Below are 24,980 nucleotides of genomic sequence, written 5' to 3'. Positions count from 1 at the left end.
ATAACGGAATTACCATCACTTTTCCCGATCCACCATACCATGAGTGTGGCCCTAGAGTGCGGGATTTACCTCCAGCACTATGCTATAGATAAATCATCCCACTTTCGGCTGAAAATCGGCACAATTGGCGGAATTACCACAGCAGTGATTTCACTGGTGGCAATTCCACCAAAAATGCCCCACAGAGTCCAAGTGGGGATTAACTCTGCCACCGCCACTTGTAATCCAGTGGTAAGTCCGCTGGACCAAGTGGCAGTAACGGTAATTCTGTTGGGCAGCATTCCGGTGGATTTACTGCCAGAATATCGCTCAACTTGCAATGAGCCCTGATCATTAACTTCCGAGCATTTGCCGCTGTTTCCATCTTTAAATAACACAACAGTAAACATGAACTTTGCGATATACGTAATTGAGTTTGACATTATTATACAAGGATAAAAGGTTTTACAGCTCACCTCTGACCTCTAGGAAGAACCTCCCATCGTAGCGCCCATCCGGGAAGATATAGAAGATGCAGCAGTAGTGCCCTGTGTCGTTGTACTCGACGGACCGGATTGTTATCCCATACTCTTCGGCTAGGGCAAACCTTTCACGGAAGGCCTCTTTGACAGTGGCTTCTTTGTCTGTAAACACAGCTATGGCAACTTTGTCACACTGGTTCCAGATCACCTGGACCACCAAGGCATTGGTGGCCACGAGTTCACATCGCAGGGTGACTATCGAGCCGCGGACTGCAGAGATGTTGCCAGGTGTTACGACACTGCCTGTCAGGACTCCTACGAAAGAAATAAAATGGTGGTAGGTAGGTCATGGTGGACAAACACATGAAGGCACGTGGCCTGGCCTTGCATGGTCAGAGCTGCTTTCAGATCAGGGTTGAGCTTCAGTGTTTAGATGTAGTTTGCCATTTGCATAGAGACATGGCCCTCTCGAAGTTCACATTTTTTAAGGTGCTGCAATGTGTATTCGGCATAACATTTGAGATCTATACACCCCATTTAGAGCTGTTTGCACAAAAACAAATGGAAATTTGGAGTAAGTCCAAAATGGTGAACTAAATTAGGATCTTTGATTTTATTTTCTTCAAAGAGATGATCCTAATTTTTATTTGTGACGGTCGGGTTTGGAAAAGGTTTGTCCGTGTTGTTTGGGGTGCGGAGAAGATCTGTATTTCCTAATAGACCGTAAACTCCTGATTAAGTTAAAGAAAATAATGGCTAAGGCCTCGCCTCATCAAAAACCAATGATGGGCGCACGGGAATCCTATGACTTTTTTATCCAGAGAGAAGATGAGAAAAGTTCAATTGAAGCAGCTCATTTTATTAAGGTGGCCTCAGATGCTGTATATAGAAACAGGTCGCTGGTGAAATAGGATATCTGTTTGATATTTTTAGTGTATTTAGTTGTATTCTAGGCTGTGTTTTACCACCTGTTCTGAATAGGTGTATTGTTTTATTTTAATGTTGCTGTTTTTGACTGTTTGTTAATGGATTGTATTTCCAATTAAAGTTATTCTCTCTTGGTGTCAAAGAGGTGATTCTAATTTTTATTTGCAAGGTCAGTGGTAATTTATATGCATCCTTTCAGTTAAAATCAGAGTGCTCTGACCTCAAGGGCATCCCTTGCACTTGGGCCTGTATCTGCAACCCTACAATCCCCTTACCTGCACTTAGCTATACCCGCTCTCTGCGCTTAACTCATGCACTTGCCACCTGCTGGCCACACTACCTGTTGTTTTGATCACGTGTTCTGCACTTTCCACTTCTTCCACTGCCCTTTGCTCTTCCCCCCTTCCCTCTCCCATGCACTTGCGCGTTCTAAATGTCACTGGGCCTAGTAAGATCTTTGTTTCTGTCCTCACTTATACCCATCCCTTGCCTCATTACGCCTTGAAACACTTGTGTACGGGCGCGATATAAATAAAATATCATATCAGATCATATCGAAGGCACCAGCCCATACTATTAAAAAGTACAGAGGGTCATTTTGTACTTGGCAATGCAGAAAATGGTGGCATAAAAGACAGGAGTATTGCTACTACCACTCCATTTGCCACTCTGCCCAATGTTCGTGCTGACACAAGAAGGAGGTGGGCCATGAAGCGGAGGTAACATCTCCGCTCTGCTTTCCCCCTCCACCTTGTGGGAGCACTTAGTTTTACGCATGCATGAGTTTTTCTTGTAGTCATAAAACGCATGGATTACTATAGAATCCGCCTCGAATTGGAACCTGCTAATGAGTAGATGGATTCCATAGTGTAATTTGCAGGCAACGTTTACTTAAAAAAAAACTAATTCACTTTGTTTTACTCTTTACTTTTGAACTCCACCTTACAAAAGTTGAAAATTTCATGCACAGAATGCAAAAGCACATAAGTGCAAACGTTGGTGGTCCCCTACATGCAATTTGTGTTTATTTCAAAATGATCTCCATAGACTTTCCACACCTTATGGAATGGAACAGTTTCCTGCAGTTGGGTTCCCTCCAATATTATTGCGTATGCAAGAGGCTCTTTTGAGTCCATAAGGTGCAAATCTGGCCCACTTCTTGCAAAATAGAAACCACTGCTCAGGGGCACATCGCCCACAGTGGGTGCAGGGGAGTCAAACCTCCAAAACCCTTGCCCATCATGGAGGAGCTTCTTGTTGCAGCTGAGGGAGGTCCTGTGCTGGCTTGAACTGTCAAAGGTAAACCCGGTTTCCCCTTGACAGTTTGTGCCACAACTGTGCATGTCCAATGCGCCATGCAAGGCATGGGCCCCTGTGCCTCATCACACATAAAAATGGAGCTGGGCGGTGCATTACCAGTGCTCCAGGTCCTGCCTGCACATGAGCAGGAACTAGGAAGTTCTCTGTTTTCTGCTCATGCACCATCAGGAGTCAAGAGAGGAGGCTGTGGGAGAGCTGTATCCGGACCAGAGCTGAGTGCAGGTAAGATTTGTGTTTGTTTTTTTATGCAAAATATGTGTAAATGAGTGAGTGTACGATGTATGGATGTGCGTGTGCATAAGTGAGTGAATGCTGCGCGTGTATGTGTTGTGTGAATGTGCGTGCGTGTGTGTGTTTGTGCTTGTCCAGGGAGTGGGTAGGCAGTGGGTTCGAGGTTCGGCAACAACACATGTTTTACTTGGCATCTATATTAGATGCTCAGTAAAAATGATCATCCTTTCTTATATCAACTTTCGGTTGATAAAAGAAAGAATGATGTGATCTTGTGCAGCTAGAGTGGCATTTTCTGGCAGCCAGTCTAACCATTTCTTACTGTGGCATGACATTTTCTACAAGATATCCACGATATTACTTTGCTAGAGTGGCATTTTCAGGGAAGCCAGTCATTTTGGGGCAGCCAATCTAGCCCTTTATAACTGTGGCATGGTATTTTATTCTCAGCATAATGATAAAGCAAGCCGGTTGATTGTTATTATGTGGCAAGACTTGAATTTAGGTGTAGCCAGTCTAGCTATTTCTTATTGTGGCAAAGCGTTTTATTCTGGGCATCAGGGATAAAGCAAACTTGATGTCTGTTATTATGTTTCTAGACTGGACTACATTGTGGAGCCAGTTCAGACATGTTTTCTTATTATGGCATGGCATTTGTAAAGGTAAAGTCAACAGGAGAATGTCCTTATATTACTGGCATTATGTCCAAACATGAGTATGTTCTTATATAGGAATTTTGGCATATATTGGTGCAGCCAGCATGGAGCACAGGGAGAGTGAAAATGTTATCATACTTGCATGTATTATGGACCAACGCATAATGAAAATGCGTTGGGAACTGCTCTTGTGCACTGTTGGAAACTTGTATCTATTGCATTTTTGGATTGGAATTACAAAATCAACTGCAAACTAGCTGGCTTTTTACCCATCACTTCACAAAGATTGTACTGTATAATGCACCATTTTAACCCAATATTTAAAAACTATTCTCGGGAGGCGGGGGGTACCCCTGAACCCCCTATTGTTGGGCTCCATCTCTATGCTCAATCTGTCCTATTTGTGGGAAAAATGTATGGCCCTCAAATTAAGAAAATTCAACAACCTACAAAAAGTCGTGCAGTGTCATAGACCCTTGTCATTATTATGAACAATCTTGGCAATTAAGGGGGTACGTCCCCCATAAGAATACTAATTATAAGCCATTCTCCCCAAGAACCCGGCAGGTGAATTTGGTAAGATGTCATGCAGGGCAGTGTCATAAATCCTTGTGATCATACACATCCTCAGCAGTTAATGGGTTACGTTCCTCATAAGAAGGCTCCTTTCAGGCCATGCTCACTATCAATAACACAGAGACAGCACCCAGCCATCAGCCACCATTATTAGGACCATGTTTGCATCTTATATTATCCTGCTCATGTTCCAAGGGAGGCCAAGGCCTCCTTCTCTTATGCCATTCTCTCACAAAGGTTGAAGGCTCCCAGTGGTGTCCTTCCTTATCACTGCCCCTCCCCAGATAAATCCGTTCCCTGATGCATCAGATTACATTCCTATTCATGTTCCAGTCCCCATTACCGCAGGGAGTACGAAACTGCCTGACATTCTCTCGTGGCTTCTGAACAAGTTCTCCTAAACAAGCATTGGCAAATCCAGCAGTGTGGGTGTTAAGTGCAGGCATGGGCCTGGCATTTTCAAGCACTGCCATAACGGTACTATTCGGTCAGACTATTGCAACAGTTATCAAATCGTGTTAGTACCTATGGATATTATGGCCGTGCCTGGCAAATGCCTATCTAATGCCCATACTAGAGACGGAACAGTTGGCTTTGCTAATACTTGTTTCAAACAGGAATTCTGCGCAACAATAGACCTATAATTCAAGTGGCTGAAGGCACACTTGGTTAAGACATTTCTATTACACCAGTCGTTGGGTTATAGCTGCAATTAAGCCATTACCTTTCAGAAGAAGGCTCAGAAATACAGAGCTAGCTCAAAGAAATCCCAGAGGGGTGTGTTTTAGGCGGGGAGAGGCAGTCAGTGTGTGGGAATGGCCCTGGGGACTTGTATGGCCATTGGATGGTAAATTGGTGGATAAATAACCAAACTACACCCAGAGGCGAAGTGTCACTGTTCATATGCAATCTCTCCCTCTCCTCCCTTCACTTCCCATGAAAATAGTTTCTGCTTAATATAGGCAGTGCGCCAATCACTAATAGCCAAAACTAAAAATGAGATTGCTTTAATAGGCACCTGCCAGTTTAGCCCGATTCGGACAAGCAGTGTGTCATGTGCCACAAAGACAGTAGTTGCAACACAGCAAAATACAATCACTACCAAAAGGGACTGTCCAGTCAAGGTTGTATACAAATATCTACTTTTTTATTATCCCAACAGACAGTTCTAGCACACTATGAAATACAACCCACCCTGTAAAGGAATGCAGAGAAGAGACAGTTTCAAAGAAAGCAAAGGGATGGACTCTGGATACTGACAGCAGGATAGTCGGTATAGTAATTAATCACAATAGTAAAAGGATACCTGGTTTCAACACAACGGGAGCACTGGGTCGTAAAATGTCACTAGAAGCCTTCAAAGAAGGACCAGGGGGACAGAACCACAATGTACCTTTTGCTTTAAATGTTATTGGTGCTCAACAGAGTCAATTCAGTTTCAGGGTGCTTTGCAGCTTCTGTGACAGAGCTCCAGATAGGACACAGCTGCGGGTATCAGGCGTCAGGAAGTTCGGTGAGCGAAGCTGGACATACGGCTGCAGGCTGGCCTATATGGAGGCTCAGGGCCAGGGATCACTGTTTCAGTGCTGGTCAGTGGTTCTGAAGCACTGGTAGAGGTGCCGCGGGTGGCTTTAGCGACTGCGGCGTAACAACAATCAACGGTGCAGTCTGTTGCAGATTGAGGGGCTTGACTTGCTAGAAGATATCCTTTAAGGTGGGCATTGGTAGATGCTTGTCGATGCACTCCTCCTAGCTCCTTCACTGGGCTTGTGTTGTTGTTTAAGGCATATAGCCCAAAGCTGAGGAGAGAGTTTTGCAGACAGCTGCCTTGTCCTTGGTTTGATTCAGAGGCTCTCTGGCACTTCCCACATATGAAGCTTGCTGCAGAGCCTAGCAGGGCACACTGTGTGCTGGCTGAGTACAGGTTCTGGAGCTACTGGAGGGTCCTCTGGATTCCGTACTTGCCTCTGTTCCCTGGGAGAGGTCTAGGGGAGGGATCTTGCTTCCCCCATGGAAGTCCTGGCCTTCCTTCACTGGCAGAAGAATTAAGGCCGACTGTACCTTCAGCCAGGGGTCCAATGATGAGTTCTTCCTTGTGCTTCTGGTTAAGCCTTCAGATGATCTTCCAGAAGAGGAGCTCAGCCTTCTTTTAAACCAAATGGACCACAGAGATTGGGGTAGGCTAAGCCTACCTCAATTAACCAATCCTGGGTCCCCACCAACAATCTTCTGTATGCGTGAGGTCATAACCAGAGTGCTTTGCAACAGAAAAGGTAAAGGTGTGAAAACATGTAATACTAAGTCCCACCCATTGATCTGTCTGTTGTGCATCAAAGTGTCCTTCTGGTTAATGGAGCTCTCTATGGTTCCTGATGAAATCGGCAGGTCTCCCTTAAAGCTGCAGCGAGACCAGACTTCCTGGGTCTGTCAAACCACATACTTGTACCTTCTGAATGGGATCCCCCTGCAGGGATGAATACTGTAAACATGCAGTCCCAGACATGACATTTTACTGTCAATTGATATTGAGGGTGGAAGCTGGCTCCAGGTTGACACAGTACATATGAAAACGTTTTGGGGTTTCCTGTTTCCTTTGTTACCCTCTGCAGCCAGGCCCCATGTAGGCCTGTTTGAATTAAACTCTGATTGATTAGCATGCAAATGCTGCCACTAGCTAGAGGGTTCAACAAACAGACAGGGTGGAACCATGGAACCTTTGTTTATTAATTATGCTGGCCATGGCAGGTGGAAGATTTGGTCCACCCCCTTCTGGAAATGCATTGTGTACTCCACCTGTCAGAAGCCAAATAAATATGACATGGGGGAATTGCACCTGTAGGCTGTGTACACCCAGAGCATAGTAAAATGTGTACATATTAGCCCCACTCATTTTCCGGAGGTTGATCTACCATCATTCAATTTCATTTAAAATGTCAAAAAAGCCAAGGCGAGGCCCCCATGCCTAAGCTGTTTGCCTTCCTGAAATATATCCGATAACCGTGATACCAAGGCTGCACTAGTCTCGCCAACAGAGAATCTCAAAACCTACAAAGGATATGCTACCCGGACAAACAATACCACAGTGTATATAATATGCAAGTGCCTGCTGGGCCTAGAGACCCAACTACTCTGCACCGATGATGCCCAATGAGGCTGAAACATGTATGTGGATGCTAGTGGTCTTGTGCAGAAGGGATGTGACCCAGCAGTTTCGGCTGGACTGCACCTTTTCGGGAGGGACCAAGCCTGATATGCATATGTTCTTTCCCCTTTTGTAATGGCTTAGCAGCCGAAGAACGATGGTCTGGAGGGTTGCCCAGAGCAATGGCAGAGGTTAAGATTCATTCTAAACCTTCCAGCCATCACCTCTTTTGGTTTGCTAATATACTACACAGCCAGCACTGGATGAATCCAACGCGTGCAAATGATAAAGCCATTGAAAACATTCCAGGTTGTTCACGATTGGCCCGGGTGCCACAGTGAATGTAATGGGGGAAGAAGACTATTTACAGATTGAAGACAAACATCTGCCGTCTCCATCCATGACAAGCATTTGCCCCTTTTTGGTGAACAATCTTTTCCTTTTAAGGCAAAGATCCAAGCGCTGTTAAGATAGAATGACCAGGAGGGCACCATGGACTATTTGTCTTAGATATTCAAGGAAGAAGTAGGGGTATCCTGAGATTCAAGTCTGCGATTGCTTTAACCTAATACACATTCTATATTGAACAATGTGAGAGGAGAAGGGGATAAAATGACACTCTTGCAGACACTGTTCCTATCACTATTCCAAGGCATTGGAAAACTGAGAGCAGATCACATAAGGCTTCAAACTGACAAGACTGTTAGACCACTGGCACAAGGGGAACCTTTTAATGTACAGAAACAGGTGGCAGCAGAGACGTTAGCTCTGCTTAAAAAGGACAACAATTAACCAATGCCTGTACCCACTCAATGGGACTCCACCATAGTTCCTGAATTGAAATCTGGCAAGGGTGTAGAAGCCCTGGCTTTTTTTTTTTATTAATAAGAATTATGCAGGTAATTACATCTCCGAAAGGGTGGTCTGCTAACCGGACCCTCCTTTCATTAATTTCCATGAAAAAAGTGCCAGTCAGGTGAAAATGGAGTATTCCAAGGCAGAGGCAAGCTCTGCTCCCTAGACACTTCCACGGCAGATAGAGGGTGACTGGCTGATGAAGCAAGACCTGCCTCTCTACCAGCTACACCGGTACCTAGCACCTTACTGGAAGTGCAAGGCGCCTGCAGGTGTTCGAGCTTCCCCCATGTTGAGAGAACAAAAACCATGTCTTGCTCCTGTCCGCCTGGATTTGGACTCACAGCGGCATGAGAGCCAGACTGGCTAGGATCCCTGATTTTTGCTGTGAATCTGCTTTGAGCCATCTTCAAACCACATTCTGCACCCTTCGAACCAGCGGGGCCCACCAGGGCTGCTTTTAGCACTGTTTTTCTCTTTCATCTGTTGATGCATCTCCGAACCAGTTTTGTCGCCTCGCTGCGCCAGCTAATCTCAGTGTTGCCTCAGCTCGAACCAGATGCTTGCCACTGCGAAAAGACTTTGAACTGCTGCATCTCGACCAACCTCCTCGAGTCACCAGCATCTTCACCTTGGACCTGTGATCAAACATCAAACCGATCCTGGTGGCCCCATCGACCCGCTTCAATTGAATGCAGTGAGATTCTCTTCAAACCCGACTCGACGTTTGCTCCCCGTCTAGATCACTGCGACTTGCTGCATCGAATCCTGATTCAATCCACTTGAACAACGATTAGAAGGCTGGTTCGACGCTGTTGAACTGTCAAGAACTGATTAAGGTACTTTTAGTAGGCCCCACGCCCACTGGTCCATTTGTTGGGAACCTAGGGACTGGCTAAGCACCTTTTGCACCTTTTTCACCAGGAAGAATATCCTTTTTGAACATTGCAGTATTTTATTCCCTTTTTCCTCCCTGCTAAATAACCAGCGTGCCGGCATCTTTACATTCTGCATTTCCCTCTCTTGCTTTACTCGGGTGGGTTTTTGATAGTGTTTTAATTGTTACTTGTGCATTGGTATGTTTAATTAAAGTACATATATTTTTGATGGAACTTTGATTGCACATTCCTTTATTTTGGACTGTTGTACTTTGCTGTTTGGATTGCTAATGTCGTGACATTCACACCCCTCTTGAGTTCAAAGGTCGCCCTCGGTCACGTTACCAAAAAAGGTGAAGGAGGTCTAGCTCTTATCTGTGCCGGTTTCACCTTGGCGATTAGGGTCACTGTTGTTTGGTAGATGCGTGATGGCTGGTAGGCCGTCTAGCCACTACTCCTCCTTGCACTCTTGCTGTCAAACACCATGGGGGTCATTCCTAGTATGGAGGTAACCATGCTGCTGTTAGCGGCATGGCTACCTCCATACCGGGTACCGGGTCCGGGTTCCTTGAATGAGGAATTTCCGGGCTATTCCGACCTTGGAGGGCCCGGTAATTCCTCATTCAAGGAACCCATCCCCATTCGAGCCCCCATAGAGCTCAATGGGAATGGGGAAGGTGCTAACAATGGGCACGTTAATAACAGGCCTGTTGTTAGCACCCTGGTTTGCTCGCGGGACCCACTAAGGCCGCCTAGTTTTACCAGGCGGCCTTAGCGGGTCCCGCGAGCAGAACTCGTAATGAGGCAGTAAGGGGTTGACGGCTCCGGCACCTTTACCGGCGCCGTTAACCCCTTACTGCCTACATCGTAATGACCGCCCATGTGTTTTATCACCATCATGAGGAAAGGGCAGGGTCTGACTTGAGACTGGGCCCTCACTGGCCTCTCGAAGGCTTTTGTCTGTGAGGCTGTTTGAGGGCTGATTGGGCTGGGCTGGAGTGAGCCTGGCACAGAGACATTGGGCCTCATTCCGAGTACGGCGCTAACCAATGGCGCTATTAACGCCTTGGTTGACGCCGTACCCGGACCGGCAGCGCCTTGGTGGTTGGCGGAATTACCGCCCCATTCCAAGGTTGGCGGGGCGGTAATTCCCCAATCCCCATTTACCCTTCCCCATTCCCATTCTTGCCCCATAGGGCATAATGGGAGTGGGGAAGGCGTCAATTACGCCACCGTAAATTACGGTGGCGTAATTAACATCAAGGTCCCTTAGCGCCATGGTATTTAACGCCTGCTAAAAGCAGGTGTTAAAAGCACCATGGCGCTAAGGGAACTCGGAGTATGGCGGTAAGGGATTACCGCCACCGCTCTCGTTAGCGGTGGCCGCTATCCCTTACCGCCATACTCGGAATGAGGCCCATTGACTTAGTGAGGCGTGTGGGGCTGGTGCAGAATCAGCCAGATGCCAGTGAAGGGCTATAGAAAAATCTATAGAAAGTCTCTTGTCTGAATGTTGCAATCCCTGCATCTCGATGGAATGAAAGAGTGAGAGTCTGATCGTTGGGGTGGTGACTCATGAAAATGCAATGTCTGTTCAAGCTCCCTTTCACTCTTTTGAAAATGTGCATGCATTTGAATTAATAGGTCTTCCTGGCTTTCTTAGTCCTAAAATTTCCCTGGAGTACAACAATTTTAAGATCATCCAGGGTACGCTTTGCTTCCGATAAATGTTCAGCAAGTGGGCTCTTCCAGGTGCATCGCTTGACACTCTGACGATGGACATTCATACATTTATGTCGTTCTTGACCAGTTGCCCCTACGTAGTAACCCCACCCGGTGCATTTCATGCACAAAGTCAAGTAGACAATGTCGCTGGATGCACATGTACTGCGCCCCATAGTTCTATAGTCCTGCCCCGAGCCCTGCCCCTTTCCCCCTATAGACCTTTCTTATGCAATCAAGATACCTCCCAGAGGGCAGAACTACAGACTGATGGGGTGTTTTACATGTGCATCCAACAACCTTCTATACTGGATCATGTGCTGAAAATGCAATAGACCCTTGTACTTTGCAGATGTACTTTCAAGACTTAGAGCTGCATAACAAAAGATCCTGCTTATTGGTTCACATAGACATATTGCTTCTTTATGTATAGTGTAAGGAACATGTTAAATGTTGCATAAATGCCAACCTTTCTTTGTTTGGGTCAAATAAAAACACAGGATGAAAATGAGAACATTTAAAACATGTCTTGAAGTGAGGAATCTTTCTGACAAAATATCAATTGGCCCCTCTGAGTTCTAATCACCAGCCATCAACAAAGAGGTGGCAAGTGTCTAAATGCCCTGGTGGGCAGTGCTTAATTTGTTAAAATAAATAATTGCCGGGCAGGGGTGTTGCGAGGTCTGGAAAAGATCCGGGGCTATGCTAATGTCAGGACTGTCGGGACTCAGGGATAGCTAGCATTTTGGTTGTAGCCCCTGAGCTTCTATCCGGGGCTACAACCAAAAGACCCAGGGCTATAGCCCCCACAGCAACCCCCCTAGCAATGCCTCTCAGGGCTCAAATATTTTCGAACACGCCCATGACATGTCAGGATGGGCAGCTCCCCGCCCACTGTTGCCGCAACCCATGGCTCCTCCCCATGCTGTCAGCATATATGGGGTTAAAGCTGCAACTCCCACCGGCTTATTGAGGTGGACGGATGTACTCAGTCACTACGGCAGATGTGTGATTTACACATACCATTATAAAACGCTTCTGTGAATCAGGCTCTGAGTCTGAGACAATAAGTGCCAGGGCTCAGCAATAAGTGCCTGGACTGAGCCCCGGCAAACACCCCCACACATTAAGCACTGCCGGCAGGCGCCCTGTGGACATTACTGACAGAGCCGTCTTGTGTGCCCCATCTCTCACAGGCATCCGCTGATCACTGCTGAGGGAAGGAAGCCGCCACCGGCCGACCACCCTGGAGATTGCAAGCTCTTCCCCTGAGGTTTCCAGCTTGGAGGTTAGGCAGGTCTGTCGTTAACCCACCCAGAGACCCAGGTGTTTACTTGCAGGACCCAAAGCGCCAAGAGGCCATGCAAATATCAAAAACTGTGCTATAGCAGGACCAAGTAACATAACATAACTAATAATGACATCATCAATAATAACACAAAAAATATGAATTTACTGGCTGCTAGACCTGGAATACCTTCTTGAAATGCTCGCTGTGCTTATTAATAGCTAAGAAGCTACCTGCCGCAAATGAAACCATACCTGCAAGACAGTTCAGCGCTAATGCTGTGTGCCACAGCATGCGTGCCGGGAGCCGGGGTTGGCAGCCGTCCATTTCAGAAGCACCTTGGTTCCCTCCGAGCCCAAGGACTGGAAACTAGGCTGCCTTAACTGGGGCCTGGCGCAGGTCGACACAGCTCTGACGCAGCACCTTGCTTCCCTCAGAGCCCAAGGACTGGAAACTAGGCTGCCTTAACTGGGGTCTGCCTCAGGTCGCTGCTTAAGGCGGAAGTGAAGCGTCGGGGGAGACAAGTGGGCGATGTGTAATCACAGCAAAACCACACGGTGTGCAGCACTCAGAGCTGAGAACTCAAATAGGAGGACAAGCCCACGGGGCACTGGGGAAAGTTCCATGTCGGCTAACCGTGGGTCCAAGCAAAGACCTGCCTGTTACATCTTTACCTGCCTAAAATAAGAAGATTAAAGTGCGCTCTGTGCGTGGTGGACACCACACCACACCGATAAAGCGGAATAGAGAGAAAAAGACGGGATCTGTGAAAAATAGCTACATCTCTATCGCTAAAAAGGGCTGGCGTGGCACGATGCACATTAGAATTCAGCAAGGACAGCGAAGTCAAGTGGAAACTAAAAACAGGATACAAGACAGAAACTAGTTTGTGAAATGACAGGCACAACAACCTAGAGGAAGTACTGCGGAGTGTGCATTGTTTTAGGTGTTGAATGAGACAATTAAAACAATGTCTCTGTGGCTTTCCTGGGAAAGATGTGAGTTGGAGAAGTGGCCGGGGGCTTGACATGTGTTAGCTGATCTCCGACAACACCCAGTTCTACTGTTCACAAAGATTGACAGGCCAAAAATCCTACTTTAAATAATTGTGGCTCTTTTTTAGGTAGCGCAGGCTGAACCCCATGCTTTTTGCTGTCCAAGTGCTGTTAGTTACAGGAATCAACAATCACAATGAGGTTGGGAGCTAAGTAGCAGGATTAAAGGAGATGCGAGACCATGCCATACCCTGGGAACGCCTAGGTAACACCTGTGCCATCTCTAACCCCTCACAGTCCTACACAATGGGACCTGTAAAACAAAGAATTGTAGTTCTGCACACTAGAACAGAGGCTGAAAACATTTATTTCAATTGCAGCACCTCATAAAAGGATGAATTCATTCATATTTTGCACCAACAGTCATTGTCCAAACCAAAAATGTGATTGAGCTGAGTATGAACATCATTTTAGGTAACGTGTATAGGTATTTCTTCTTGTGTGCTGAATTTTGATGAAATTGTATTTTTTTTTTAAAAACTTGTATGGATTAATTATTGAATGTATTTGATGAAATGTATTGTACCTGTTTTATATTGTGTTCTGAGGTTTATTTTAAGCACAAACCACACAAATACATTTTGTTTTTAATCAATGAAACTGTAATCCTTTGATCCATTCCTATCGTAGGTTAAAATCATAGCATTTTATAAAATGTGAGGGAAAACACGAGTCAAAATATAATTTGTATTCATTACAATGAATACAATTTGCAAAAACATCAAAAGCGAATTGGGTGAAAGTAAAGAACGAAACATTCCAGGCTTCATCAAGGGAACGTCAGAAATGTCGTGCTTGACTGCAGTGAAATGAAACTGATCTTCAAAACTGCAAAAAACCCGGAAAAGTTCGACTACATCAATTAAAGAAAACGGACCACCAAGAGCAGAACAACAACAGCCAGCGCATAAGTGACTTACACAAAAACATAAAGGTGAGAACACCTTCTCAGCACCCCTACATGGACACCCCAACTAATACATCAGGTACCAAAACGCCCTTCGAAAAACACCATATAAGGACAACAGTATTAGCATAATAGACCTAAAACCATTTCACCTAAAACATTTCATCGAATTTTTGTTAACCTTTTTTTCGGTCAAATTTGATTAAATATATATATGGGAGTGGGTAAGGGTATAGATTAAGTTGAGGGGAAGTGGGGGAGGTGTGCGGGGGTCTCCCCCCGCATTTTAGTTCCAAAAAAGGTCAAATAAATGTGATCAAATGTGATTAGGTCAAATGTTTTAGGTCAAATAGACCCAAACCAGGTCAACTCCCGTGGAAAATGATGACTTCTCCCAGCTGAAGGGCTACAGCACAAAAAAGACACTGCGTAAGTGAAATGCGAGAAACAAGCTTCCATGAAAACCGCACTGCTCTTCCAGACTCATACACGTACATGGAGTAGCACGCTTCTTCAAGGTCTCAGGCGGAGATGAACACAGAAAGGATGGAGTGGCAATAGACAAGGGAGGTCCATGCGCCAACAACTTATAGGGCTCTCTCTCAGCTCAGTATGGATGCCACCCGCAGAAATGGCCAATCAAAGGCCACGATTGCGTAACAAATGTACAGTCCCACAGTGCTACCACATGCACATGCAACACACGTGTGATAATGGCTAAATCAAAAGTGCAGAACTGCCCCACCAACAGCAGATATGACTGTACCCCTCACAGATGGAGGATAGACAGCAACGCAATATGCGCACCCACACACGGGTGAGGAGGCTGCATACACTCAGACACCCCAGTGTGCAGCAGAGCAGTGCCATTGTCTCTGGATGCATTTCCCACACCAGACAATCCATGCCTGGTGCTCAATTGGACACCAATCACACTCATCATCAATCTACAATTCAACAGCAATCTCTTGACAAAATGGCCACACCTGAATATATCCTGGCACTGCCAAGCCATGCGGGGCACACTGAAGACAACGATTCCATCCTGCTACATCCGCAGATGGCAGGCTTACTGGCCATGCAACCTGGGTCACATAAACACATTGATTCATCGTCAGGGCTGTGGATAAGATTTTGAAGTGTGAATGTTTCACTCCCTTGTGGGGCAAACTGAAGTGAAATGCTGAAATGGTGCATTTCTATGTTTACATATTATGTACTTTTTCTTCAAATATGAACAGAAAGTGAGGCAATCTACCACACTAAAAGAGAATGTATTTTACTGAATTGTACAAACAAGCCCTCCTCCTGCTTTTGGATCCCTCAGCTGCATTCGATCTGGTTGATCACCAGATCCTCTGCCAGCACTTGACCACCGCATGCTTCTAGCCGGAAGCCACCGCCTGGGTGGTCTCATTCCTTGAGGACAGATCTATGAGAGTGTTCGCTGAGTACCACAGAGCCCAACCAGACCCTATATGTTGCAGGGTCTCCCAAGGTTCCTGTTGTCCCCCAGACTCTACCATCAACTGATCATTCATATAACAATACAGTATTTCAACACAAAACATATATCAATGTTTCAAGGATAATGCAAAAACAGATAAAGCACATACCCCCAGGTGAATCCGTGTGAGTGAACAAGGGAGAAAATAAATGGAAAGTATGTCAATATTGTTAAACAACTATGTATTTCCAGTGTTTAACTATTCTCAACGTGCGGCAGTCTGTACCTGCTTTAAATTGGTTGTCCTCTCATATCGGTATTCTCAATAGTTGTCTCCAACATTCCTGTTGATTAACAGTAGGAGAGTCTGAGTGCTTCTATCTGTTCATTTACATATAACCAATATATCCGCACTAAAGAGTGTCTTACCTTTGTGCGCGGAGCTCGCACGTAGAACCGATCGCGTTGAAAGCGAAAGTGTAATGCGCGCGAACCCAGACGCCATCTAAGATCGCCATGGGAACGTGGGCGGGGCGACGCTGAGCAGCGCGAGCGCTGCTGCACGTACGCCTCGGGTCCCACCTCTCTGCAGAGCTGCAGAGGGGCGGGATTGTTGCCACGGCGACCCGTGTCATAGAGCGTTAAAGAAAAAATATATGTTACTGTGCGCAAATGTCAGTGTATATACGATCACTTCATTCCGTGATCCTGGATCAAGTTATAAAAAGTTGGACATAAGAAATAAGAAATAAGAAAGAAGAACATTAATGTTTAAAAAAACCATATGCAAATGCTAATCCAAAAGGAACATCTTAATTAAGGAAAGAACGTATAGCCATATCCGGAATTCATCTACTGTACGTTATTATGATGTCCTTATGCTGTGTATGGAACAACATTTTTACAAAAATTGCGTCCACAATGTTCTGGTTCGCAGTGCTACAGTTAGGAGCTGCAGACATACACTTGTTATCTAAATTAGAGAAAACACATGTGATTGATACTGCTTCCCAGAATATCCATCCCAAAGCAACATCTGGTTATGTTTATTACAGGAAACACTTATAATTGATATCTTCATTAATTCCTTTTGGGGTGAGAGAACTCAATCTATCAATCCAAAACGTCTCACGTTGATCCAGTCTTTTCTGTAAATCCTCATGTTTCTCTCTTCTTTGGACCATCTCTAAGATCACAAATTTTATCTGTGCCAAATTGTGTTGTTTGTTCTGCCAATGTCTTGCCACCGCCGAGCTTACAGCATTGTTCCTAATACACGATCTGTGCTCGTTCCACCTCATTTTAGCAGTACGTTGCGTTTGTCCAACGTAATACAATCCGCATGGGCATTTGATCCCATATATGATTCCTGGAGTGTCACATGTTGCATAGCATTTTAATCTTATCTTCTCTCCAGTATAGGGATGATTGATTGTTTCTCCTTTCATGATATAGCTGCAGTTGCTGCAGTTCAAACATGGGAATGTACCTATTCGGTCTGTGTTCTTCTTCTTCTGTGGTGGTCTCGTGTGAACTAATCTGTCTTTAAGGTTGGAGCTTCTTTGGTAGGCAAACATGGGAGTTTCTTTAAATAGATGTTCAACCCTTTTATCGCATGTGACGGTGTTCCAATTTTTCTTTATAATTGCCTTAATGCGATTACTTTGGTGTGAATATTTGGAAACAAAGACTAGTGGAGGTGAAGTATCTTTCTTGGTTTCTCTTGGTTTGAGTAGATCTTCTCGATTCTGTGTGATTGTCCGTGTTTCTGCGGATGCAATTTCTTCCTGTGAGTAGCCTCGTGCAAGAAATGTGCTGCCCATTGCCTTAACTGCTACTTCGTATTCACTTTGGTTGCTGACAATTCTTTTAACTCTAAGCATTTGGCTATAGGGTAGATTTCTAATCAAACTTGGTTGGTGAAAGCTGAGCCGTTGTAACAGACTATTCCTGTCTGTGCTCTTCCGATGGATTGTTGTCTGATATTCAGTTTGTGTGATGTTTATCTCCATATCTAGAAAGTGGATGGATTTCTGTGAGTATTCATATGTAAACTGTATCCGAGGGTCTATACTGTTGATATTTCTGAAAAATTCTAGAAGGCGTACTTCTGTGTTCTTCCAAATGCCAAAAATATCGTCGATATATCTGATCCAAATAATAAGATCTTGATTCCACAGATGATTTAAGAGGACATATTTTGTTTCAAATTTATGCATAAATGAGTTCGCATATGAAGGGGCCATGGTTGCCCCCATGGCGTACCTGCGACTTGTAGATAATATGAATTCTTGTATTGGAAGTATGAGTTATTACTGATAAATTCAAGAAGTCCCATGATGAATTCTTTTTGTGCAGCTATATCTCCCTCTTTCAAAAGCATCCACTCCACTGCTTCTCTGCCGAGATCATGGGGAATTGAAGTATATAGGCTTTTAACATCCACCGTGAAGCAGATGTTGTTGTTGTCAAATGCGATGCTACGTAAATACTGTAGGAAATGTGTAGAGTGGCGACACTGAACCGAGAAGAGGTAGACTCTATTTTGGAAGATATTAACAATAAATTGTCTGGATACAAATAAGAACTAGAGGCTAAGAAAATCAGAAAATTTAAACGTGACACTTATGATTATTTAAAGGACGAAGTCTATACTTGGATGGAGAAATATGGTCCCCAGCTGAGAAAACCAAAACAGAACCACACTAGTGAAACCTCCAGCTCTGGTACCGACACAGAGAGAGAAACATCCAATCAGGGGGAAGAAGCTACCCCCGGAACTTCAAGTACATCAGGTACAACAGAGACACCCAACAGAGATAGAGTGCCTTTTTTAGGAGAAGGAAGAAGAGAACACGAAGGGGTAAGAGAAAAACAAAAAGGAAAACCAAACACGAGATTGCAACAGAAGAAAATATAGTGATTAATCTATCCTCTAGAACTTTGACCTCAAGTGAGATTACAACGCTACAAAAAGGACTAAGTTTCGTTCCCACTTACGATAGCACTCTGTTTGATTCAAAAATCGAATTATACAAACTAGTTCGTAAAATGAAATTGAAGGTGTTCTTCAGTGAATTGGAAGAAAGTAATCCAAGAGACATAGTGGACTCAGATCTCAAAGAATTCAGAGGCAAGAGTAACTTTATACCTCCAATATCTGTCCCTTCGGTGGACATCTTTTAAAAACAGGTCACAAAAGACCTAGAGAAGGTGAAATTTAAGCAACCAAGGAATCATAATATGAAACCCCATGAACTTAAACTCATCAAGAATCTGTATGGAGATGATAAAATAACAATAAGGTCCGCAGATAAAGGAGGAGCCCTAGTATTACTGAACACAAGTGACTATGAAGAAGAGTGCCTTAGGCAACTCAGTGACAGTAACACCTATGCCATACTTGAATCAGATCCCACAGAAGAAATCCGTTCCAACTTGGAAAAATTCCTTGAAAGGGCTGAAGAACTCAAATGGATTAATCATAACACAAAGAAATTTTTGATGAACACACATCCCAAGATTCCACATTTCTATACTCTCCCAAAGATCCATAAAGACATGCAAAAACCTCCAGGAAGACCTATAGTAGCGGGGATCAACAGCATTCTTGAACCACTTGGCAAATACATTGATTATTTTTTACAGCCATTAATTCAGAAAACGAGCACTTACATCAAAGACTCTACACATTTCCTACAGTATTTACGTAGCATCGCATTTGACAACAACAACATCTGCTTCACGGTGGATGTTAAAAGCCTATATACTTCAATTCCCCATGATCTCGGCAGAGAAGCAGTGGAGTGGATGCTTTTGAAAGAGGGATATATAGCTGCACAAAAAGAATTCATCATGGGACTTCTTGAATTTATCAGTAATAACTCATACTTCCAATACAAGAATTCATATTATCTACAAGTCGCAGGTACGCCATGGGGGCAACCATGGCCCCTTCATATGCGAACTCATTTATGCATAAATTTGAAACAGAATATGTCCTCTTAAATCATCTGTGGAATCAAGATCTTATTATTTGGATCAGATATATCGACGATATTTTTGGCATTTGGAAGAACACAGAAGTACGCCTTCTAGAATTTTTCAGATATATCAACAGTATAGACCTTCGGATACAGTTTACATATGAATACTCACAGAAATCCATCCACTTTCTAGATGTGGAGATAAACATCACACAAACTGAATATCAGACAACAATCCAACGGAAGAGCACAGACAGGAATAGTCTGTTACAACGGCTCAGCTTTCACCAACCAAGTTTGATTAGAAATCTACCCTATAGCCAAATGCTTAGAGTTAAAAAAAATTGTCAGCAACCGAAGTGAATATGAAGTAGCAGTTAAGGCAATGGGCAGCAAATTTCTTGCACGAGGCTACTCACAGGAAGAAATTGCATCCGCAGAAGCACGGACAATCACACAGAATTGAGAAGATCTACTCAAACCAAGAGAAACCAAGAAAGATACTTCACCTCCACTAGTCTTTGTTTCCAAATATTCACACCAAAGTAATCGCATTAAGGCAATTATAAAGAAAAATTGGAACACTGTCACATGCGATAAAAGGGTTGAACATCTATTTAAAGAAACTCCCACGTTTGCCTACCAAAGAAACTCCAACCTTAAAGACAGATTAGTTCACACGAGACCACCACAGAAGAAGAAGAACACAGACCGAATAGGTACATTCCCATGTTTGAACTGCAGCAACTGCAGCTATATCATGAAAGGAGAAACAATCAATCATCCCTATACTGGAGAGAAGATAAGATTAAAATGCTATGCAACATGTGACACTCCAGGAATCATATATGGGATCAAATGCCCATGCGGATTGTATTACGTTGGACAAACGCAACGTACTGCTAAAATGAGGTGGAACGAGCACAGATCGTGTATTAGGAACAATGCTGTAAGCTTGGCGGTGGCAAGACATTGGCAGAACAAACAACACAATTTGGCACAGATAAAATTCGTGATCTTAGAGAGGGTCCAAAGAAGAGAGAAACATGAGGATTTACAGAAAAGATCAACGTGAGACGTTTTGGATTGATAGATTGAGTTCTCTCACCCCAAAAGGAATTAATGAAGATATCAATTATATGTGTTTCCTGTAATAAACATAACCAGATGTTGCTTCGGGACGGATATTCTGGGAAGCAGTATCAATCACATGTGTTTTCTCTAATTTAGATAACAAGTGTATGTCTGCAGCTCCTAACTGTAGCACTGCGAACCAGAACATTGTGGACGCAATTTTTGTAAAAATTTTGTTCCATACACAGCATAAGGACATCATAATAACGTACAGTAGATGAATTCCGGATATGGCTATACGTTCTTTCCTTAATTAAGATGTTCCTTTTGGATTAGCATTTGCATATGGTTTTTTTAAACATTAATGTTCTTCTTTCTTATTTCTTATTTCTTATGTCCAACTTTTTATAACTTGATCCAGGATCACGGAATGAAGTGATCGTATATACACTGACATTTGCGCACAGTAACATATATTTTTTCTTTAACGCTCTATGACACGGGTCGCCGTGGCACCAATCCCGCCCCTCTGCAGCTCTGCAGAGAGGTGGGACCCGAGGCGTACGTGCAGCAGCGCTCGCGCTGCTCAGCGTCGCCCCGCCCACGTTCCCATGGTGATCTTAGATGGCGTCTGGGTTCGCGCGCATTACACTTTCGCTTTCAACGCGATCGGTTCTACGTGCGAGCTCCGTGCACAAAGGTAAGATACTCTTTAGTGCGGATATATTGGTTATATGTAAATGAACAGATAGAAGCACTCAGACTCTCCTACTGTTAATCAACAGGAATGTTGGAGACAACTATTGAGAATACCGATATGAGAGGACAACCAATTTAAAGCAGGTACAGACTGCTGCACGTTGAGAATAGTTAAACACTGGAAATACATAGTTGTTTAACAATATTGACATACTTTCCATTTATTTTCTCCCTTGTTCACTCACACGGATCCACCTGGGGGTATGTGCTTTATCTGTTTTTGCATTATCCTTGAATCATTGATATATGTTTTGTGTTGAAATACTGTATTGTTATATGAATGATCAGTTGATGGTATATTCACTAAAGCATGGCCCTGACGATGGTCATAGACCGAAATGCATTGGCATATGTGCTTACTGATGAAACAACCTATGTTTTTCGAAGTTGCCTCACTATATGAGAATTGAATTGGCGATACTAAACCTAGAAATGTGAATAAAACATTTCTTGTTGAAGAATTCACTACAACCATTTCATATCTTTGAATTAATATTACATACTTTATTGAATTTTTTAATTTAATTGCGCAACCCTGCAAAGGGTCAACTGAGAGCTATAGCCTTTAGTAAGGTAATGCTACCTTACTTTCCTTCTAAACTGTTCATTGAGATCCGGATGCCATAGGATCTTTCTTCAGACTGGAAGCTCCAGGTCAAAACATCTATAAAGATTACGGAATAAGCAATACTATTACCATTGTAGCAGAAATCCCTGTGGTGCCCGCCGAAACTCTGTACTTCCCCCAGACTCTACAACATATTTACAAAACATCTTTTTTATCTCCTTGACTCTATTGGCATATCCTACACTCACTATGCTGACACCCAAGTCTTGTTACCACTCTCCAGCAACTAACTTGAAGATACGAACACACTAAACAATGTCTACTCCATGATTCAAGCACGGATGGCCACTCACCACCTCTGTCTCAATGACGAGAAGACAGAACTCCTCCCGGTGGGGCTGCCGGCCACAATTAAGAATCTGGTTGCCCAATATTCCTCCTTCAACATTGACGGAATCCAAATCCCTGGTTCACCCTCAGTAAAAACCCTCAGCATTTACTTTGACTCTATCTCATCCCGCACGAGACAAGTAAATGCTATTGCCTCGCCTGCAGCACACACTACCAAGCTGATTAACACCGCCAAGCCCTTCCTCAGCCAGGCCAGTTGTCTCACTATTGACCAGGCAATCATAGGTTACTGGTTGGACTGCTGCAATGCCCTGTTCTCGGGCACCTCTTGCAAGAACATTGCCAAGTTACAGGTGATACAAAATAATGCTGTTCGAGCTGCATTGAACATCCCAAGACGTGAACATATCTCTGTCACCAGGAGAAATATACACTGGCTCCCAATCAGAGAGCGCATCATCTGTAAAGCTCTATTACACATAAATGTCTATCCAACACTGTCCCAGCATATCTCACCCAGAAAATCATCAGGGATCAGTCGAGCAGACCAAGTGGAGCAGTCCACAGCAACAAACTACTTCAACCTAAATTTAAACGATCCAAAGCGGGTAGTGCCAGTTTCCCCACCTTTCGTAGCAAAACAATGGAGCTCTCTGCCCCCATCCCTGAGAGCGGAGAAATCTTACTGGATAATCAGGAGACCACTAAAAACCTTGCTTTTTGCATAACTACACATGGTGGAATGCATAAACTTGGTATCTAGTCATTGCATCGACTTCCAAAGCATCGAATGCCATACCATAGAAAAAAATCATTTAAAAAGAAAGCATTTAATGTATTATTTTTTTTTAAGGTAAAGGTTTTATTTTAATTATAACAGGTTTCAAAGGTTAAAAAACGGGTGGTTGGGGGGGGGACCCCCCCCCATAAAAAAATGAAAATAAAATACATTCAATGCTTTTTTATGCATTTCTTTCGATGGCAAGGCATTTGATGCTTTGGAATTCGATGCACCGACTATAAACCATAAACTTGACCTCAACACTGTAACACTGTACCCTGGAACCTACTATCTCTATTTTTTGCATGTGTAACTGGTTGCAACCGCGCCTTGATGCCCACGGGCTTAGTGCGCTTTATAAATGAAAAAATAAACAAAGAAAGAAAAACGTAGCCTGTGAAATACAGAACAACACTTCAGATAAAACAATAATAACATAATTCCCTGCCAATAGTGCAGAGCAAAATGCGAGAAAGCCCAGAGACTGGTGCCCGTTTCTACATATTATGTCAGAAATGCTACCCACCAAAGAAGACAAGCCAGCTTGTACTGCGGAAATATGTATTTAAAAAAAACACACAAGCCAAGCAAATTAGCCTTTACTTTCATACGCCGAAATGCCATGTGCTTTGAAATGGAGCAAAGCTTCCTGTTAAAAATGAACAAAGAATTTCTATTGCAGAATTGACAAGTGATCTAATTCTGTAATTATTATTATTATTATTATTATTATTATGATTATTATTATGATTATTATTATTATTGTATTTCTTATATCGCGTATCACGCCCATAGACCTCAGTGCCCAGTAATGCATTTCATTCAAAACACTGAGATGTCGAATGTACCTAGTGTATTCCTTCCTACAGCAGCAGGCAGATTACCCGCAGTGCTATAATTTCAAGAATAGGTATGAAGGAATTCAATGAATGCAACCATAAATGGAGAGAAGCATATTTTGAATGCATCATATGTCCATAAGTACATCTTAAGAGTGTTAGAACGGTTATATGTGATTTTGCCGACCACAATTACAGAGTAGTTTCATGCACTTGTGCGATCTGAATGACACCTGGCCTAGTAGGATCATTGTCTGTCCTCCCTTTGTTCCTCCTCCCTTGCCTCGTCGCACCTTGAAACACTTCTGTGTGTATAGGCGCGTTATAAATGCCATATCATATCATATATCATATCATACATTTAATCGTGGGCAAAACACTGAAAAATATTGACTTTTTTGTTTTTTATTGGGGGGAGAAGGGGTGCCACCAGCCCCCTGATTTTCTACACTTATAACGCCACCCCAACCCCATCCTGACCCATTTTTACCCGTTACCACAGTTCCCTTTAAATATTTATTTAATCTTTTCAGTGTTTTTCGTGTGATATTGTCCGCTCTGTTATGTACCACTATGTAATGTTTGCAATACAATGACTGGATACCGCTAGAATGTATGCTGGGAATGCATTACTGTTCAATATGCATGACCATATAGCAATTCTAATTTTGGCTTGTTGCTGGTTTTCCAGTGAGTCTGATTCAAGTAACATTTCTGTTCCCCATACATGAAAACTCATTGCTGATGGGGGAAGGTCCGAGAACTCAGGGGATTCGAAATTCTCCATTTGGTTGGCCATCACCAATAAAAGAAACACACTTAGTTAAGTATGATAAAAGAGCACCACGACAAATGCCTCTGATTAATGGGCTGCACCCACCCACATGGGCTCATTTTAAGAGAATTGCTCTTAAATATGCATTGAAATAAAATCCAATAGAGCCAAACAATGGTGATCCAGCTGGTAAAGCTCTGAAGCACTCAAAGTGGATAAAGTGGAGAGCAGAGGGGCCTGTCTGACTGGAGAAATTACCTGGAGGATGTGTGGGTCCATGCTGGCCCCTTTCTTTAAAATACGTTTCCAAATATGAGTATACAAATCTCCAATTGAATTAGGTATATGTCCTCTAGAATCATTGCCCTGCGAAGTGAGGAAC

At 43.6% G+C, this 24,980-nt stretch overlaps 1 protein-coding gene across 2 annotated transcripts in view; it reads right to left on the bottom strand.

Annotated features, from left to right (window-relative positions):
- The window catches only part of TIGIT (T cell immunoreceptor with Ig and ITIM domains), a 270,659-nt gene that overhangs the window by 151,713 nt on the left and 93,966 nt on the right, over positions 1 to 24,980 (bottom strand). The window contains exons 1-2 of one of the 2 annotated variants that reach the window (XM_069635899.1): positions 12,311 to 12,704; positions 456 to 776 (exon numbers count right to left, since the gene is read on the bottom strand). In XM_069635899.1, the coding sequence (XP_069492000.1) occupies positions 456 to 776; positions 12,311 to 12,383 (394 nt within the window). In that variant the 5' untranslated portion in view covers positions 12,384 to 12,704. Of the gene's footprint in view, positions 1 to 455; positions 777 to 12,310; positions 12,705 to 24,980 lie in introns of those variants that run through there. The other variant, XM_069635900.1, reaches the window with a different exon arrangement.

This window comes from Ambystoma mexicanum, chromosome 7p, assembly GCF_040938575.1.
Source record: "Ambystoma mexicanum isolate Mex_15411 chromosome 7p, UKY_AmexF1_1, whole genome shotgun sequence".
NCBI classification, from domain to species: Eukaryota; Metazoa; Chordata; class Amphibia; order Caudata; family Ambystomatidae; genus Ambystoma; species Ambystoma mexicanum.
This window is presented reverse-complemented; position numbering and strand designations above follow the sequence as displayed.